The 20,275-nt window shown below is 34.9% G+C and overlaps 4 protein-coding genes across 6 annotated transcripts; 3 read left to right on the forward strand and 1 right to left on the reverse strand.

Annotated features, from left to right (window-relative positions):
* Positions 1 to 1,389: 1,389 nt before the first annotated feature.
* LOC100805695 (UDP-glycosyltransferase 74G1) lies at positions 1,390 to 3,336 on the forward strand. Its single transcript, XM_006588268.4, has 2 exons — positions 1,390 to 2,040; positions 2,336 to 3,336. The coding sequence occupies exons 1-2, from the start codon at positions 1,414 to 1,416 to the stop codon at positions 3,068 to 3,070; spliced, it is 1,362 nt and encodes a 453-aa protein (XP_006588331.1). The 5' UTR covers positions 1,390 to 1,413; the 3' UTR covers positions 3,071 to 3,336.
* A 1,331-nt stretch (positions 3,337 to 4,667) lies between these two features.
* Positions 4,668 to 5,957, forward strand: LOC100806225 (mogroside IE synthase). 3 transcript variants are annotated; one of them, XM_006587727.4, is made up of 2 exons: positions 4,668 to 5,040; positions 5,158 to 5,957. In XM_006587727.4, exons 1-2 carry the CDS (start codon positions 4,752 to 4,754, stop codon positions 5,874 to 5,876), a joined length of 1,008 nt encoding a protein of 335 aa, XP_006587790.1. In that variant the 5' UTR covers positions 4,668 to 4,751; the 3' UTR covers positions 5,877 to 5,957. The 3 variants fall into 3 exon arrangements, with proteins under 3 accessions (XP_006587790.1, XP_006587791.1, XP_003533572.1); XM_006587728.4 differs by having other exon boundaries at positions 4,669 to 5,040; positions 5,317 to 5,957; XM_003533524.5 differs by having other exon boundaries at positions 4,673 to 5,040; positions 5,200 to 5,957.
* A 2,814-nt stretch (positions 5,958 to 8,771) lies between these two features.
* On the forward strand, positions 8,772 to 12,154 carry LOC100815138 (acyl-coenzyme A thioesterase 9, mitochondrial). Its single transcript, XM_003534439.5, has 5 exons — positions 8,772 to 9,278; positions 10,072 to 10,249; positions 10,493 to 10,959; positions 11,403 to 11,531; positions 11,663 to 12,154. Exons 1-5 carry the CDS (start codon positions 8,868 to 8,870, stop codon positions 11,822 to 11,824), a joined length of 1,347 nt encoding a protein of 448 aa, XP_003534487.1. The 5' UTR covers positions 8,772 to 8,867; the 3' UTR covers positions 11,825 to 12,154.
* Positions 12,155 to 14,256: 2,102 nt separating this feature from the next.
* On the reverse strand, positions 14,257 to 19,395 carry LOC100806759 (formin-like protein 1). Its single transcript, XM_006587729.4, has 4 exons — positions 17,032 to 19,395; positions 16,658 to 16,836; positions 15,893 to 16,137; positions 14,257 to 15,432 (listed from the first exon to the last, which is right to left on the reverse strand). The coding sequence occupies exons 1-4, from the start codon at positions 18,906 to 18,908 to the stop codon at positions 14,620 to 14,622; spliced, it is 3,114 nt and encodes a 1,037-aa protein (XP_006587792.1). The 5' UTR covers positions 18,909 to 19,395; the 3' UTR covers positions 14,257 to 14,619.
* Between the last annotated feature and the right edge of the window lie 880 nt (positions 19,396 to 20,275).

Here is a 20,275-nt window from a genome sequence, read left to right on the forward strand (position 1 = left end):
TCATAATTAAGGTCCCTAAGGGAATAGAGACAACTGTTAATGTCTGACAATTGATATCGGCTAGGTTCAAGTTGTGTTTTGAAATTGATATAGAAAATTTTCCATTTTTAAAAAATTGCAAGGCTACCTATCACAAGGTGTTTTGTCAGAGGCTTTTCATGCACACAAGGCTGGCCGATCGTGAGTTTAATTAATTATTGTTGCAGTAAAGTCCTGCATTACCAGTTGCATTAGAGGCTAATTAAGCTTAATTTGGGGAATTTTCTTCTGTATTAAAGACTTATGCAATGCTGTTGGTACATCTATAAAAGATGAGCAATTCAGGGGTTTTGATGGGTTGAAACTGGATCAGAAATTAGTTTTTGTTTTCTATACGGCAGCTTATATATAGGTGCATGCAGCTTAAAATTAATATATTAATTAGTATTAACTAAAGGCAACTCTCCTGAATTTGTCATTTTTATTTGACAATTAATCTACTCTACCAGCTTTTTTTACTATATAGGACAGTGTTGAAATTAAAAAGAATCTGAATATTGAGTTAATAGCTGGAGTATATAATAAAGATCACGAGGCTTTCAGATTAAAAATTAAAATTAGCTGATGTATCTAGACTTGTAGGGCAATGCTATATGGTTGATGTTATGATTGGTTTTTTTTAATAAAATAAAGAAAAAATAAAAATCATGGGATAAACAGAAATCGGCCACATCTGTTCGTTGGTAATTTGGTCTCATATTTTGTACGATTAAGCATTTCTGAAAGAAGAAATGATAATTATGAGATAAAACAGAAATCAGCTACGTGTGTTCGTGCGTAATTTCGTCTAGCACGATTCAGCTAGCATTTCTGAACTAACATACTCAACTTAACCTTTCAGTGCATCTTATTAACAAGTTACAACAAACGTTAATACAATTAAGTTGACCTCAGTGCCTTTAACAAAATTGGCTAATATACCCATCTTTCTTTTATTAATGTTAACACTCGATCTAGTGTATATATCTTATTCACAAGTTACATCAAACATTAATACAAGTCCGTAATTTAGAAGATACATAAATATTCAAACTTTTTTTAAATAATGATGATCATAGTCTGTTAACTTGTTTTCCACTTTCAAAAGTTATCACATATATAATTCTCTTGTGTAATAGTATGAGAAAATAGGTAATGCACATGCAATTTAAAATATTTTATACTATTATTTAATTACAATTTATTATGATAAATTTTTTAATTTTTAGATAGTTACTTAAAAAAATTTATCAATAATGATTTATAATTAAATAATAATATAAAATTATTCTAGTATGACCATTCAACTCTAGTATTATCCTTCCTTTAAGTGTATATATAAGTAGACCCTCTCTCATCCATTTCACCTCACACAAGAACAAAAGCATAGTCAGTATGGTGCACTGTGTGATCTTACCATATCCAGCTCAAGGCCACATTAACCCCATTCATCAGTTCTCCAAACTCTTGCAACGAGAAGGGGTGAGAATAACACTTGTCACCACCCTTTCCTACTGCAAGAACTTGCAGAATGCACCTGCTTCTATTGCACTTGAAACCATTTCTGATGGTTTTGACAATGGTGGTGTTGCTGAGGCAGGGAACTGGAAGGTCTACATGGAACGTTTTTGGCAAGTAGGGCCAAAGACCCTTGCTGAGCTTCTTGAGAAACTTGATAGATCAGGTGACCCTGTTGATTGTGTTATTTATGACTCATTCTTCCCTTGGGTTCTTGAGGTTGCAAAGGGTTTTGGGATAGTTGGAGTTGTTTTTCTCACTCAAAATATGTCCGTTAATAGTATATACTACCATGTCCAGCAAGGGAAGTTGCGTGTTCCCCTCACAGAAAATGAGATTTCCCTTCCTTTCTTACCCAAACTTCACCATAAGGACATGCCCTCGTTCTTCTTCCCCACAGATGTGGATAATTCAGTTTTGCTTGATTTGGTAGTGGGTCAGTTCTCCAATATCGACAAAGCTGATTGGATCATGTGCAATTCATTCTACGAGTTGGAAAAAGAGGTAAGCAACTCAAGTCTTGTAACACCTTGTGCCTGTGTACATGAGAAATTATTATATAATTTAAGATCATTATATAATTATATATGATTAGTAAAATTTAATTATGTGTCACGTGAAAATTAATCAGTATCATAATAATTTCTGCATGTGCACACACAATTCCTTCATTTGATGTAAATATATATATATATATATATATATATATATATATATATATATATATATATATATATATATATATATATATTCTTTTGAAACGTAATAGTTTGTAATTAATTATACAAATTGCTTTTAGGTAACTGATTGGACGGAGATGATTTGGCCCAAATTTAGGGCCATAGGACCATGCATAACCTCTATGATTTTAAACAAGGGACTTACAGATGATGAAGATGATGGCGTTACACAATTTAAGAGTGAAGAATGCATGAAATGGTTAGATGATAAACCAAAACAGTCTGTTGTTTATGTTTCTTTTGGGTCTATGGCAATACTCAACGAAGAGCAAATAAAGGAATTAGCTTATGGTTTGAGTGACAGCGAAATTTACTTTTTGTGGGTGCTCAGAGCCTCAGAAGAAACTAAGCTTCCCAAAGATTTTGAAAAAAAGTCAGAGAAGGGTTTAGTAGTAGGGTGGTGCTCACAACTAAAAGTTTTAGCTCATGAAGCTATAGGGTGTTTTGTAACGCATTGTGGCTGGAACTCCACATTGGAAGCCATGAGTTTAGGAGTTCCAATGGTTGCAATGCCATATTGGTCCGACCAAAGTACAAATGCTAAGCAAATTGTTGATGTCTTGAAAATTGGAATCAGAACCACAGTTGATGAGAAAAAGATTGTGAGAGGAGAAGTATTAAAGTGTTGCATAATGGAAATAATGAAGAGTGAGAGAGGCAAAGAGGTGAAAAGCAATATGGAGCGATGGAAGGCTTTGGCTGCACGAGCTGTTAGCGAGGAAGGAAGTTCTCGTAAAAACATTGCAGAATTTGTCAATAGCTTGTTCAATTTACAACAGGGAATTGCAAATTAATCCTTGTTAAACCAAATAGTTATTGTTTGTTTGTATACTATGCGGCATCATTATTTTCTCTGAAGACTTACTGGACTGATATGGAATGATCGAGTCCTAATTAATTCAAGTAATAATATATAAATATCCTTTAATTTTAAATATTTTATCAATATCTTTTTTTTTCTTTCTTGTCACATCACAAAAAAATTTATATCAACATTTTTTTCTTATTTTTATCTTTCTTTTTTTAAGTGTTCAATAGCTTAAAAGGTGTTCATCAACCATTTTTTAATTAACTCCTAAGGTCTTGAAGGGCACAATGAACAGGTGGCATGGCACATTGACACCCATTCTTGATAAGTTGTATAGCATGTCGCTATTCATGCTTTATTCTTATGGAAGCCTTTGACATACCGGTGTAGATTGTATATGATAATTAAGGGAGTTTAACTTAATTAATTAGTTAAAATAATATATATATATATATATATATATATAAATAAGTATTATAAATTTTTTATTATAAATCATCATCCTAAAAACTGATTTTTCTAGTAGTATATATTATAACAAAATCACGGATAATCACATCAAATTTCTGCTAGACAATATGCATGATAAACATTAGTACCTTATTCGGAACTAATTAATACTGTAAATATAAAATTAAGAAGGAAATAAAATTTAAGAAAACCTATATATCAAAATTGTTTAACTAGTCTTGTAATTTAAAAGATAACACAGAATAATTAAAATACAGACAAAAAGATGTGTGTGTATGAAATTTAAGAGTCTAATTAACAGGCAAAGAAAAAATTGAATGAATAATTGATGCAGAAACCCGTTATAATAGTAGTATTTTTACACTATTGAATACCTAAATTCTGTTAGGTGCTATGTAACTGGTGTGCATGCGTATAAGTGGTGGGAAGCAGGCTTTGAAGCACGTAATTAAATATTTTGGTTTGTTTTTTGTTCTTTGATCAGATGGAATTGTGAGGGCTGGATTGTAAAAACAGGAGCTGTGGTAGGAAGCGTTGTTTTTTTTTTTTTTCCGCAACATCAACTTCTTTGTGTTACTTGTATTGTTGGTTTTTGGATCGAGTAGGGTACACCTTGTGCTCTACTTTATCTCTTATCAGAAAAAATTAGCTTATAAAAAAAATAAGGGAAACAATTTCTTTGCATATGTAATAAGCTAGGGTAAATTAGTCACAACCATCTTACTTCATATATTTGCATAGCCAAAAACCTTTTGACACCGGAGGAGTACGTTAGTTATAATGTGTTTGGATAATACATAAGATCAAATTTATCCCATAAAATTATGATGACATCATGTACGTAAAAGTAAAAATAATTATATATGTGTAGTTTTATCTTCACCTTAATTGATTCTTTTTCATGATGAATATAATTCAAACACACTAGTAAATATTATTATTATTATCCTTTGTGAATTTAATTTACTGAAGCCCCGGCCCTATCCATCCACTCCACCCCCATACATTAAATAGTAGGTAATATTACTGTCCTTGGTGAATTAATAAGCAGCCCCTCTCCCTCACTTCACATGCCCCACACATTAATTTAGTGGGTATTAATATTATTGATTATTGTCCATCGTGAATTATAAGTAGCGTCTCTACCTCCACTCCACCCCCACACAAGAAGGAAAGAGAGCAAAAGCATAGCGAATATGGTGCACTGTGTGGTCTTAGCATATCCAGCTCAAGGCCACATTAACCCTATGCATCATTTCTCCAAGCTCTTGCAACAACAAGGGGTGAAAGTAACACTAGTCACCACCTTTTCCTACTGCAAGAGCTTGCAAAACATACCTTCTTCTATTGCACTTAAATCCATTTCTGATGGGTTTGACAACAGTGGGCTTGCTGAAGCAGGGAACTGGAAGGTCTACTTGGAACGTTTCTGGCAAGTAGGGCCAAAGACTCTTGCTGAGCTTCTTGAGAAACATGATAGATCAGGTAACCCTGTTCATTGTGTTGTTTATAATTCATTCTTCCCTTGGGTTCTTGAGGTTGCTAAGAGATTTGCGATAGCTGGGGCTTCTTTCCTCACTCAAAATATGTCCGTTAATATAGGACCATGCATAACCTCCATGATTTTAAATACGCGACTTGCAGATGATGATGATGAAGAAGATGATGGTCTTACACAATTTAATAATGAAGAATGCATGAAATGGTTAGATGATAAACCAAAACAATCTGTTGTTTATGTTTCTTTTGGATCCATGGCAGTACTCGACGAGGAGCAAATAAGGGAAATAGCATATGTTTTGAGAGATAGTGATCAAAGTTACTTTTTGTGGGTGGTGAAGGCCTCAGAAGAAACTAAGCTTCCCAAAGATTTTGAAAAGAAGTCAGAGAAGGGTTTAGTAGTAGGGTGGTGCTCCCAACTAAAAGTCTTAGCTCATGAAGCTGTAGGGTGTTTTGTAACACATTGGGGTTGGAACTCCACATTGGAAGCCTTGAGTTTAGGGGTTCCAATGGTTGCAATGCCATATTGGTTTGATCAAAGTATAAATGCTAAGCTAATTGTAGATGTCTGGAAAATGGGAATTAGAGCTACAGTTGATGAACAAAAGATTGTGAGAGGAGAAGTGTTGAAGTATTGCATAATGGAAAAAATGAATAGTGAGAAAGGCAAAGAGGTGAAAGGCAACATGGTGCAATGGAAGGCTTTGGCTGCACGATTTGTTAGTAAGGAAGGGAGTTCTCATAAAAACATTGCAGAATTTGTGAATAGTTTGTTCAATTTACAAGCAGCGTGCAGGGAATTGCAAAATAATTCTTGTTAAACCAGTTTAAAACTTCTATTTGTAGTATTTTATCAATTTAAAATTTAATAAAAAAATGTGAGTCTACATCACTAAATTAAATCAATTATCATATTTGCTTCTGCTCTAAAATTAATATAGAATTTGTTTGCCCTTTGAAAGAGAATGTATAACATAAGATATATAATAATAGTAATTGTTAAATTTGCAATTCAATGATATAAAACTTGCATAATCTAACATGACGTTACAAAATTACCAGTTGACTCTCTGCATGAAATGGGTTAAAGACAACGTACTGTGAAAGTTTTTTTTTTTCTTAATAAAATGTGTTTTATGTCTATCAGTTTTCAATCAAAATTAGTCTTAGTTTCTGTACTTTAAAAATGATTATTTAATCCTTATTTTTTTATATTTTAATTATATATCGTTTTTAACATATAAATTAAAGAGACTACCGATTTTAACTAAAAATTGAAGGACTTAAAACCCCTTTTATCTAAAAATATATTTGCCCCGAAACAAAGCAAACAAAATTTGAAACGATTGTTCATGCATGTGTACACTGCTGCATGCAGCTTGTTCCTGCCATTGAAGACCTTGTTCCATGCATGTACAGACTGTGTTTTGCCAGGGGCATCATTATTCTCTCTGAAGACATGCTGCACTGATATGGAATGAGAAATCTTCCTAAATAGGTATTCAATGGCACAAACAAAACAACTGCTTCATGACACATTCTCGATATATATATGTTGTATTGTATTGCATGCTGCCATCCACGTACGCTTCAATCTTATGAAAGCCTCTGTGCAGTGCCCACGGTATACTGTGTAGTAAATGGCCCACAATTGTGAAAGATCATGATCACAATATATTTGTGTAAATTCGTCCTTAACGTATACTGTTGTAGACCATGCATGGAAACAAAAATCATGGATAATCATGTCGAATTTCTGTCAGACGATGATATGTACGTATGATAAAAATGAATTAGTGCCTTATTTGGAATACTACGTATACAAACATAAAATTCTGAAGGCAGTAGAGAGAAAACCTATATCAAAATTGTTTAAATAGTCTTGAAATTGAAAAGATAATACAGGATAATTAGTCAAATATAGACAAAATTAACAATGTATATGTAAGAAACTCAGAAGTCTAAAAGGCAAAGAAAAAATTGGATGAATATGCATATGAATTAAGAAAATCATATTTGTTTAATTGAAAACCAAAAGTATAATTATTAATTAGAGATATTCACAAGTCAAGTGATTTGGATTTCATCAAACTTATTAATTATCTGAAGCGTTCAAAATGATTTAGGTTGAATTATGTTAGATTTGTATAATTTTTCTATCAAATTGAACCAATCCAATTTGGTCAATATCAGATTGTTTGAATGTGTCTATGTATACAGAAAATTAAAATATTTTAAAATAAATAAAATATCTGTGGAGTTGGTATATTCAAATTGGTGGTCTATATACCCATGCTAGCATGCCCCAAGGCATCCTGTTAGGTGGAGTGTTCAAATTCAATTCTATAGTTAGAAATCAAAGGGATTAATATATATTTTCAACTTTAATAGTTAAAATATTTCCAACTCCAATATTATTATTATTATCATCATCATCTCCAAATTCTAAGTAAAATTTTGTTAATCTTCATCATTAATTTCTGGGATTTGTTGGAACACTACTGGTACTGGCCATGGTAATTACCTTCCCACTTCCAGCTCAATCTCATATAATATGATTGCATCATTACTTTTGTGGACCACCTAATCTATTATGCATAATTACAATATTAGAAAATATATAATTTACAATTTGTGTAAATATTTCATTTGTAATTCAATCGTTAGTAAATGGTGGTATCAAATTAGACCAAAAAGTGCAATTATGCTGGGCCACTTGCCCCTCTCATCATAAAAAAAAAAAAGAAACATTAAGTTATGCCACATATTGTCATCTTATCAAATCAGAGCAGAAAAAAAAATACATGAAAGTGTTATTGTCAACTGCGATTTTACCAATGCAAATGTGATTTGCAATTTCATATTAAAATATTAATTTCCATCCTGGTTAGACTTAAGTTAGGGATGAAACTGGTATTCACAATAGTAATTTCATCTATGATTCCAAGGTGACATGCGACGTAAAATCGCACTACAATAGATTCATGTCAGTGATTAGTTTTGAAATAAATGCATTTCAAAAAATTATTTGTAAAAGTGATCCAAGTAAATTAATTGGTATTCTTTACATAAGAAAATCCTATTTAATTTAGATATAAATATTATAGACGATAAAAAAAATTAACGGATAATATGAAACAAAGATCACTTAATTACATGTATTGAAGGAACATAGAAGGTAACGAGGAAATCTTGAAAATGGTAATATATTTTTCTCACCCATTTCTTTTACTAAGCTGTTAGAAGGAAGAAAAACACTGCTAGTAAGTATATTAAAAAAAGCAGCTCAGTAATAGTAAAATAAAGTTTTATTTGTATACATTCGAGATCGATGAGAAATCATGTTAAGGATAACTTTTAATAACTTTATTATAAAGTTAATAAAGTTACTATATAATACATGATAACATATAATTAAATATCGGCATATTTAAATAAAATTCTGAGAAAAATGGAAAGAAATACCACGCTTTGGGTCCCCTGGTGTAAGTGTTGTGGACCTCTTCTTTCCAAATTTGTGGCACGCATTGCACCATTCACCAGCTCTACTATTAATTTTGATATCTTTCCAAATTTTTCTAAGGATAATTTGGATACTTCCACTTACTTATTAATTATTTCTAGTTAAAGATACCTGACATATTTTTTTAATTTTTTAAAAAATAAACTAGTACTCCAGTAGTAATTTTTTAAAAAAACATTAATAGTTCCAAAACATTATTGTTGTTACTAACTAACAACCACCAATAAGGTTGTATTTCTTGCAGAAGTAGAGAAAAGTTGAAGAAGGAAACTCCTAAGACCAAAACCCAATGGATTTGAATTCCTCTCCTTCGAACAACACAATTGCCGTGAATGGAACAATCCCCGTCGCTTCCACGTTCGCCAAGGCCACCGCGCCGTTGGAGAACCCTCCGCCGGCGAACGGCTCCAGCAACCGGAAACCCATCGCATTGTGGCCGGGGATGTACCATTCTCCGGTGACGACGGCTCTGTGGGAGGCTCGGACCAAGATTTTTGAGCGGCTTCTGGACCCTCCGAGGGACGCTCCTCCGCAGAGTGAATTGCTCACCAGAACCCCGTCGCAGAGCAGGACCAGCATCTTGTACAACTTCTCCTCTGATTTCGTGCTCAGGGAACAGTATAGGGATCCCTGGAATGAAGTCCGAATTGGGAAGTTGCTCGAAGATCTTGATGCCCTCGCTGGAACTATTTCTGTCAAGGTATAATTTAAATTTTCAATTTTTGTTTTTGTTTTTGGGGGTTTTATGGGAATTTGTTATGTGGGTATTGCTTGTTTTGTGTAATAGAGGGTCAAGTAAGGATGTAAATGATGATGGGGTTGAACTTCAAACTGACCGGCAATTGTGGTTTCAGCTTTTTCTAATTATTTTTTCTGAATTTTCGAGCTTTTTGTGGGAAGAGTTTAATTGCCATGCATTCTCGGTGTAAAGTTGTACTTGGTCAAAAATTCATTATTGGAATGACTTTTAAGAGTTATTATAAAAGTCGACAAACATGTCGTTCATGGATATTTGTGATTGCACATCGGTGTAAACAAAGAACAAAAGTTAAATGTACATTGTCAGTGCATTTCAATTAAATTCTTGTGGGAATTGAGTATCTGGGCATTGTTTGTATATGATTATGTGATCGAGTCGTGTAAAATTGTTAATGGTGACGATAAGGTTGAACCTTGAAGTTCAAACTAGGTTGTACCTTGATGGTTGGCATTTTGTGGTGAATGACTTGTTTGTTATGTAGTAGGTCAAAATGTAGTTTGATGCTTGTTTGTATTCAGGAAGTTTTCACATGGACATTAATTTAAATTTGGAAAACTGAACTGGGCATTTATATGTAGTAAATAGACTTTTGGGCGTTGTTTGAGTTGAGTGTGTCGGGGTGGTACTTGACTAGCTTGCTTCTGTTATTTTATTTGGAGCAAAATGTCTCCATTTAACCAAGATTTCATGTACCTATTTTTTGACTGCTACGTGCTGTTTGTTTGTGGAATAGCATTGTTCTGATGAAGCTAGCACAACAAGGCCACTTATAGTTGTCACTGCTTCTGTTGATAAGATCGTACTAAAGAAGCCAATTAGTGTTAACATTGATCTCAAGATAGTTGGTTCTGTTATATGGGTTGGGCACTCCTCAATAGAGATTCAACTGGAAGTTACTCAGTCCAATGAAGGTACATTTCTTAGGGCTTACACATCTCTGACAAATTGAGTAATCTATGGTTTATTCAAAACACTAACAATTATATAAAGCAAAGAAGTTTCTCATTGCATCCTCCACGTATCAATTATATAGACCTTTATAATAGAATAATCTCATTTTCTATTTTTAATTTCATTTGATACTCATGATTTTATTTTATTTATATTTTAACCACAATTGCTCCACAACTTATGTATCATCAAAACATGTGCAGAGGGCAATGATTCAGACTCAGTAGCACTGACAGCCAACTTCATATTCGTTGCTCGAGACTCAAAAACTGGGAAAGCTGCTCCAGTGAATCGACTTTCGCCAGAAACTGCTCATGAAAAACTTCTTTTTGTACAAGCTGAAGCAAGAAGTAATTTGAGAAAAAGGAAAAGAGAAGGGGAAAAGAGGGACTTTGAGAATGGGGAGAAAAATAGGCTTCAGGCCCTATTGGCTGAAGGAAGAATATTCTGTGACATGCCAGCTTTAGCTGATCGAGACAGCATTCTTCTAAAGGATACCAGCCTTGAGAATGCTTTAATATGCCAGCCACAGCAAAGGAATATCCATGGTCGAATATTTGGAGGTTTCTTGATGCATCGTGCATTTGAATTGGCTTTCTCCACAGCATATGCCTTTGCTGGATTAGTTCCTTGCTTTCTAGAAGTTGATCATGTTGATTTCCTAAGACCTGTGAGTTTTTTCTCTATCCTTATAAAATTATCAAAATTTGACTAATACATAATTCTGTATGTTTCAACTACAGTACTTGCAAAAAAAAAATGTTACAGGAGTTTCAATTTGTTTGAAGTGAAATCAAAATCTAGAGTAATTTATGTTTCATTTCTGTTTTAAATCTGTGGAGGAAAGAGAGAGGGGAAAGGGAGTATTACAGGTACGACAGTGTTTTTCAGGATGAAATGTAACATAATTTTGTGATGTTGTGAGTGGTTCTAGGACCTTATGTGTGCTTACAATTTTCCATACATTATGATCCTGCAATTGCATTTCTGCTCTTCTACTTCCATGGAACTTATCCCCCACTTCAAACTTGATTTCCCTGTTTCAAAAGGACAAAAATAATGAAAACAAACAATTGGTCAGTCTCATTTGTCAGAAAATGAACTCTTGAACAGGTTGATGTAGGGGACTTTTTGCGTCTCAAATCTTGTGTTCTGTACACGGAGGTTCACGATCCTGATCAGCCACTTATCAACGTTGAAGTTGTTGCTCATGTTACACGACCTGAGCTACGTAGTAGTGAGGTTAGTCTTTACTGACCTGCACTTTAGACAATACATAACCATTACTCAGTTGCTCTTTTAAATTTTGCAACTTCGAAGTTATTGAAGATTGTAATCAGCTTTGTCTGTTCTGTTCTTTTATGTGACTACAGGTATCAAATACTTTCCATTTCACTTTCACTGTCCGTCCAGAAGCCAAGGCGATGAAAAATGGATTCAAACTTCGCAATGTAGTACCAGCAACAGAAGAAGAAGCATGGCGTATATTAGAGCGCATAGATGCTGACAACTTGAATGAATTCTTCAGAACATAAGATGAAAAACAACATTTAGCTCGTAAAGTATTTAAAATATCCACCACTAATTATGTGAGCAGAAGTTCAAAGATTAGCTTTTATATAATAAATTTTTCTGCCCTTGTTAGGGGGGCACTAGTGTGGCTTATATGTCTGGCATTGTTGGACTGATAGAAGGCAACTGGTGCTTAGACAAGTATATGAACCTGAAATTCATAGGCACCTGCTGTGCAAGTAGTATGAGGAAAACATATGTAAAGTTAATGAAAGAAAGTTTACTATGAATTCTGTAGAATCAGATAATCAATGATGGCTATAGTGAATTGCCACGTTTGTTATGCATATGAAGCAAGGGATATTATTACTTAGAAATCTAGTAGATAGTTTTACATGCTCCTTAGTTCACCTTACTCTCTTTAAGTAGAGTCTCATTTATAACTAAAAGTCAAACTGCGCTATTTTGCTTTGCATCAGGTGCTGCAACTTCGATAATGTATAGAACATGGAATTTGTCTTTAATAAATAAATAAAAAAAGTAAACAGAGAATAGCAATTAGGCTCATATCTTTAGATGTTTAAGGTCTTTGCAAATAGATTAAAAAATATTTAGTGGAAGTAAAATATTATATATGGACAAAAACATCCTTATGTAATACCTTAGTCTTTGATGTTTGCACAATTAGTAGTGGGATAGTATTAAATAAGGGTTTCTTTGAGAAAAAAATATTAATTAGATATTAAAATTTTAAAACATTAATTATTTAAAAAAATACATAAAAATATGGAAGGAGATAATGCATTCCTTGATTTTCGAAGGAAGTCTTTTATACCTAAGTCACATGTTTATATGCCTCAGATATAACGGATATGTTTGGATACTTCAAACGTACTTTTCAAACCCAAAACTCAGTTTTGCATTATGTTTGAATTCTTTTAAAATTAATTTTGTAACCCACGATTGGGACAAAACTTGGTTTAGATCAGAAGCAACAATTAGGTTGCTTTTAAAGCAGAAGTAATTTTGATTTGTATATTCATGACAAAAACAAGAAGTAAAAGTACTTATGATTTGTATTATCCAAACAAATTCAACTGTATTCCTGTTTTTTTTTTTCAGTTAAATCTCTACAATATCACTTCCTTTTAAGTTTTCATCTTGAAAAATAAGAAAGTTTCCTTAAACGTGGTTAAATGGAAAAACAAGCGCACCCTCTATCCATGAGAGTGTTCTGTTTGCCACATGAGCATCAAATGCAACAGTGATGATAAAAGTAAGGAAAACAATCACAGACAACAAGACCAGTAAAGACTGAGTCAATATTCTGCCTTCAAATCCACATTAAGCATATTCCTGATCCCATGAAGGTTGAGTTGAGCAAGGATGAGAATTACTAATTTACTACCACTAAAGTGTCATGGAATCACACATAAGAAGAAAACTCCATGTTGCAATATACGACAGGTACGGTGTACGGGACTATGGCTACGGGTATTGAGGTTTTTTATTTTCTGACCATATGAAATTGTGTCCGTCAAAAAACAGTGATAAACTTTTATCGAGGAGTGTGATCGGGCACACAAAAGAGTGAATATTTCTCTTACAACCGGATTTATTACATACCCAATTATAAATTAGGATTCAAATATTGAAATACATGGTTAAAAAACACACACTATAGGTATTGGGTATGATAAATAAGTAAATATTTAATTCATCACTAAATATATGACTTTTTTTCAATTTATTCGTCTCTTTTTATAATATTATTTTCAAGTTGTATTTTTCATAGGGATTGAATAGAAAAACTAACACACATTAATTGATAAGGCAATTAATGTGTGAAAACAATTAAGTGAAAAAAAAGAGATTATGAGTCCCCAATAAATTTAAAAGTAATTTTGGTAAAATAATACAAATTGTTAACAAATTTAATATTATTAACTATATTAACCAACTTTTTAAAAGTACATAAATTAGTTACAAGACTCTTATATTTAAGGGGAAGAAAGTATAATTCTTAAAAACAAATAGAATATGATATGAGAATATATATTAAGTTAAACTTATTTATATATTTCTTGTTATAGTTACTAATTAATATTCATATTGATTTGTCATCATCACACTATTATAACTTTTCTTTAATACCCTAAAAAACAAATTCTTTAATCTCTTGCAAAAAAAATTAAAATAAATATTTGCCAACTTTAAATAAAAAGTATTATAATTCGAGTTTCCATAATAAATCTCAATCCAAAGAAAATGTATATATAAAATAAAACATGTTTTTTTTTTTCTGAAGGAACCCTCCACACGCAGAAACCAAATTGGAGTCTGCAACTGACCCATCTCATCATAGTTTCACCCAACCTTATTTATATTAGATGTCTCAAGTATGTATAGTTCAACTTAATTGGAAAAAATAATAATCACTTATTCTTATACAGAACGGCTCTTTTATTGAAATTCTTTGCACAACATCCCGAATTATGATTGTAGGATAATGTCAATTGCAAGCAAAGGTTATCTCTAACTGAAGCTTTTTTGTTGGAAACAATTGAAATGCTTTGTACATGCTTACAACAACATTATCGTACATATCCAGTCTTTTTTCCCCAGAGAAAATCTTTTACTCTCTCTATATAATCTACATAAACTGAAATCTTTTACAAGGATTTTTACAAATTTAACGAGAGAAAAAATTACACCAATTTTGGCCAGAGCATGCAAGCTCTGACCAATCAAAAATCACCTGGGTCCCAGGTTTTTAGGAGAAGATGCAGCCAAAAAGTCATTTTCATGAGTGATATAGCTATGGTGATGAAGATGAACTATCATCATCTGAAGAGTCATTATACTGTTGTCTCTCATGTAATCCAGGAAGGGGTTGCGGAAGCATAGGGTTAACTGGCACAGGGAATTTATGAGCTGAACTAACCATAGTTCTCTCATTTATCATTCCAACTTCTTTGCAGACCCGGTCAAGAACTGCTAGGAAGTCTCTTACAACCATGAATATTCTAAATGGATGAGCTTCTTCCTTTGTCAAGTTCCCAAGAAAATACTCTGTAATCTCCTTCACATGGGAGGAAGCAACACTTTCTTGGGCTTGAATTTTTGGAATTTCCTCCTCAGCCATTCTGATGAATTTGTTCATTGATTCTGTGAATTTCTGACTGCTTTCATCTGATGCCATGGTTTGGTTTAATTGCACAGCCTCTGCTAAGCTAGCAATTCCTTTGGAAAGTTTCAAGACATCACTGCTGAGAACTTCAGAATCCATAGCTGCTGCCTTCTTCACATTTGCTAGCTCGGAACTCAGGCTTGATACAACTTGTAGTCCAAGCCTCCTACACTTGGCATCTCCACTCAAAGTAGAGCTTGGAGTTTGATTAGTGCCCGAGAGACAAGCACCTTCAGTTTGGATAATTTCCTGTACAACAAAATGCAGTAGAGTGGTTTTCCCATCTGCGCCTTTGACGTCAACCAGTTTGAGAAGAGTATCAAGTTTGAATGCCTCTGCATCCCCGCGGTTGGTCCCCACATTCATGCGGTTCCCAGTTTTAAGTACAGCCTCCAGAAGCTTCATGAACATTCTACAATGTCGCAGCTCTTCACAGGCAGTCTGCAAAAGTACCAATCAAAAGATGAAGAAACTAGAAGCCATGAAATGCAAGGTAAACTTGCCAGAGAAGAACATAAGGAACATAACCGGATTCTTCACCTCTTATGAGAAAACTATAATGAAATAAAATGAGAATAACAGCGAGGCAGACAAGACTGAAATGTAAACATGTTTTGCTGCTATTTACGTTTAAAATGTGAGTAATTGTTGAAGAAGTACACTATATAAGCATAACAGGAATTGAAATGGCCTTACACCCAAGGTCATACCTTTTCCTAGTTCCTACCAAGTACCAACTATTATAAAAAAAATGAAATAACTATTCATGTTTATAACATTAGAAGTTTCCACAAAATCTTGTATATACTAGAAGCCTTCAGAACATCTATTTATCACCTTGACAATAGCAAGAATAATCCTCGAGAAATAAATATAAACCAGTATGAGTGTGACAGATTACCTGTAGAGTTTGAAAGGATGTCCTAAGATACTCCACTTCAAACTCAAAATTGGCTATATAAAGCATCGCTTCAATCCTTTTAAATGCAAAAGGTACATTAAGCACTGCCTTCAAAAAAATTTCAGCCGGACCAAGCTTGGTTGGTGAGTCATCTTTATGTTCCTTCAACTTACATTCTTCTTCCTTGCTTGGTGCCATTCTTAATAAGCTTTCAAGTAATTCTGTTCCAAGTGTATCAGTACTACCTGTAGAAAGGCAAATTGAATTTGGTGCGTCATCAGTACTACTTTGAAATAAACCAGCAAGTTAACAAAATTTTCCACTACCTTCAAGTGGTATTTATTGATCACAGATAATTATCACTATATAGTTTTATTTACACTTGCATATAAGAAACATACATATTCTTTTCTCAACTAAGAAATGCACCTAAATTCTACAATACAACAACAGCAAAAGGAAAAGGATATTGTCAAATTACTGCAAACTAATCCTGCTGTTGTCTATTATAATTACAAATCTCATCAATTGATTCTAACATTGTGACGTGCATAAGTTCATTCCACTATAAAGAAAACGAGGCTGTCAAAAGTTCTTAATAATGAATTGACTACTGAAATACTTCTCTTTTTCCTTAAATAATGTCCCAATGTGTACAAGGGGTAGTTTAATTACAGGGCCAATATACCAATCAATAACTGCCAGCCTACCAAAAAAGCTATAGCAAATTATGTGACAACTTCGGGCAGGAATAGAAAAATATACCTTCTAAGAGTGCTTCACACACTTCTTCTATAGTGACATTAAGTGCTTTCAGCAAGATTGAAATATTCTGAGACTTTTTAGGATCGAGTACTCTTTCCTCCTGATTCGGCTGGTGAAAAACTGAGTTTGGGTTTGGTGTGTTCACTACAAACAATGTTTCAATCATTTTCTCATTCAATCTGCAGCCAACCCAAATCAAGAACTAAGCAGCATCCACAAAATGAGGTAAATAAATCAAGAAAAAGACTCATAGTTAAACAATAAACACCATCATGAAATATAATATTTCAAATATTTACATCCAATTTCAGGAGAATACCAAACTGATATATAAAAGGCTAAAAAGTTAACAAACATTGGACTTGGAATCTTACTTAAACGAGCGGGACTTCATCTGATCCCACACCATTTGACGATCAGAGGTGGTTCTTACTTTGTCCCAATGCAGGGGCTTCAATTTTGGTTTACTAGTCTCTTCAATTTCCCCCAAACTCGCCGGCAACTCGACATTGCTTCCTTGGTTTTGCAACACAAAAGGTCTCGAAGGAGGCAACAATTCTGGCGGCCTCGAAATCGGTGTCGAGGACCCCAGTGCAAGCGCTGGCACTCCCCACTGCTTCCTTTGCCGTGGCAATGGTGGCGGCGGTGGCGGACCAGAACCCGGAATCTCCCAGTGCTTCCTCTGTGGCAAAGGTGGAGGAGCCGGAACCGTTCCAATTTCATCAAAGGGTGGTGTTAGTGATAGCACCGGAAGATTCCATTGTTTCCTCTGCGGCGCAGCCGCACCAAAAGAACTTGTTCTCCATCCATTAAAAGTTCCCCTTTCGGTTTCCGGTGATGACAATAGGGCGGGTGACAAAGGCACCGATGACAAACCCGGTAACATTAGTCCGTCGGAGACACTCGACATTCTTGGAGACTGATCGAAAGTGTTATTACGTGTCACCTTCTCCGGCGAAGAGGGAAGAGAAAAAGCCGAAGAAGACGAAGAAGCATTAGATAGTCTCGGTGGTGGTGGTGGTGGTGGTAGTGATGATGATAATGCATTTTCATTTTTCTCCAACGTTCCTTCATGTAATGATGATGATGATGATGATGCATGTGCATGTGTACATGCACTTAATGCTTCATTTGAATTATGTTCAGTAAAAACCCTTTCTGGTGTTGAGCCCAACGAAGGAGAAGAAGAAGATTGTACGTGTTGGTGGTTGTAATTTTCAGGAGACTTTGGCTGTGTTCTCCGGGAACTCGAACTCGCCGACGGCGAATTCGCGATAGAGTGTGACCTTTCCGGCGAGGCGGAAGAAGAGGAAGAGCACGAACTAGAGATGACGCTTCTTCCTCCAGCGGCGAAAATTCGCCGGGAACCCGATCCGGTTCCGCCGGAGCCTCCTAACGAGGAGCCTCTCGGCGAGTAAAACTCCTCATCGTCCTCACCCTCCTCCTCCGCGGTGGTGAACCCCGCCTCCTCGCACGGCGGCGGCGGCGGCAAGGAAGCTTGTCGCGCGAGCGGCGGAAGTGGCCGGAGCTCCGGCGATTTCATTTTCCGGTCGCCGCGGGCGTCGGAGACGTCGGCGCTATCGTCAGTTACGTGCGAGTTAACTACTGTTCCTAGATATAGAAACTCGGAGCTGGCGGAAGACGTGTGCCGGAGCTTGCGAGTTTCGACGGCGGTTTCGGCATTGTGCCGGAGCAGGCGGAGGTCGGTGTCGGATCGGATAAGTTTGCCTTCGGCGGCGAGGGGATGGTTCCGGCGACGGCGGTAACAGACGACGGCGGAGATGATTATAGCGAGGACCGCAGCGGCGACGGCGGAGAGAGCAACAGGGAGGAGTTTGTTGGAGGAAGAATTGGGTTTGGGAGAGTGAGGGAGAATGAGAGAGGAAATGTTGGCAGGGAAGGAAGCAAAGGTGATTGGAGAAGGAGGTGGAGGGGAAGAAGGGTATAATGGGAAAAATGGTGATTGTGTTGTAGTTGTAGCTGTTGTTGGTGTTGGTACTGCTGTGGCAGTGGTAGAGGTTGTGGGAATGGTAGATGATGGATATTTTGGATTTGGTTTTTGTTTTTGGCTTGAAGGAGAAGCATGAAGAGGTTGTGGCTTTGGTGCCTCAGAAGGTGGAAGAGTACTGGTTAAAGGAACAAAGGGTTCATGGAGGATCCTTCTATTGAGGAAGAAGGGTTGGGATGAGGCTAGTTGTTGAAGTGCACATAACAAGAAGAAAAGGAAAAGGTACAAGAAGAAGGTTTGCATTGTTGTGTGAAGTGAGTGAGTGAGGGTTTGAGAGTGAGTGAGATAAGTAGTAATGGCAGTGGGAACTTTTGTTGCAGAGAAGGAAGTGATTTAGATTGTGAAAAGGTTGAATTTTATGATGATGAGATGAAAAGGGTGAGAGAGTGAGTGAATTTGGGTGGTTTTGTGTTGTGTTGCATACAGCTAAGATTCTCTTGGTCGTTCTGTTTCACTACTTCAAGGTTCCACATTTGCACTGTTCAAGGGCCTATGTAACTTCTTCCTCCTCTCTTGGGGTTTTTGATTTAAGTGCATGCCACTACAACCCAATCATTGTTTCTTCTTTCTCTAGTCTTTTTTTCTTTCTTTCTCTCTTTTTCATTTCCTTTTTACCTTTTGGCATTCTTGGTTAATTGGTACATGGAAACAAAGTGAAAGGCGATATTGATGAAGATTTCTATAGATGTATTTGGTATACAACATTCAACACTATCATTATATCTGTTGCTTTGAATAAGTGGACAACGAAAACAGTTTGTTTTTTTAATCTTGAGATTGAGTTGTTTTTAAAGTGAATGTTTAGTAGTGGGTCACATAAATAATACGAAATGTAGGTGGCATATCTTAAATTCAATATATCTAAAATTCTGTCGAATTAACTACTCACTTATATAGCTTAAATAGGTCAACAATTATATAATTTTAAAATACTGTAAAAATAATAAGATAATAAAAACAATACTATTATTATACTAATTATCTATTAATTTATCCAAGAACCTGCATTAGTAACATAGTCTCTTTCCTCAACAATTGCATGACAAAGAGAAAACACTATATTTACAATCAGCTAGTTCGTACCATTAGCTAATAGTCAAACCGACAGACTATTCAGTAGAAAAAACGCAAACAATAGTACTAACATTATGCCAAAGGCTGGGTAGTGTACAGTTGGAGGACTTAGGAGTAGCCTTGATCTTGATTTTTTTTAAGATGTTCATTTTAAAAAAGAAATAAAGAAGATTAACTTAATTTAAATGAAGTGTTTTGTTTTTTCTTAGAATTGAGTAAGAACAAGTAAAACAACTTGCTTCGCTCTACTTTGCTACCTGGTCTAAACTTTGGGAAACAATGAAATAAATCACACTTTTCAGCGCATATATGCTTTCATCTTTGGAGATAATATTAGGTTTTTTAATTATCGGAGATTATATTATGATTATAAAGTTTCATGCCCTTGATGTTATCTTTAAGGCACTCACTTAATATAATGCTGATGCAGGGATTATATTAAGAAAGTAAATGTTTGATTGTGTCTCAAATTGTAATTTGCTATGGTTTCCTTTTTCTCATTTCTCGAAAAATAGACTTTGGGTTCTACTTTGACG

This window comes from Glycine max, chromosome 9 (genome assembly GCF_000004515.6).
Source record: "Glycine max cultivar Williams 82 chromosome 9, Glycine_max_v4.0, whole genome shotgun sequence".
NCBI lineage: Eukaryota > Viridiplantae > Streptophyta > Magnoliopsida > Fabales > Fabaceae > Glycine > Glycine max.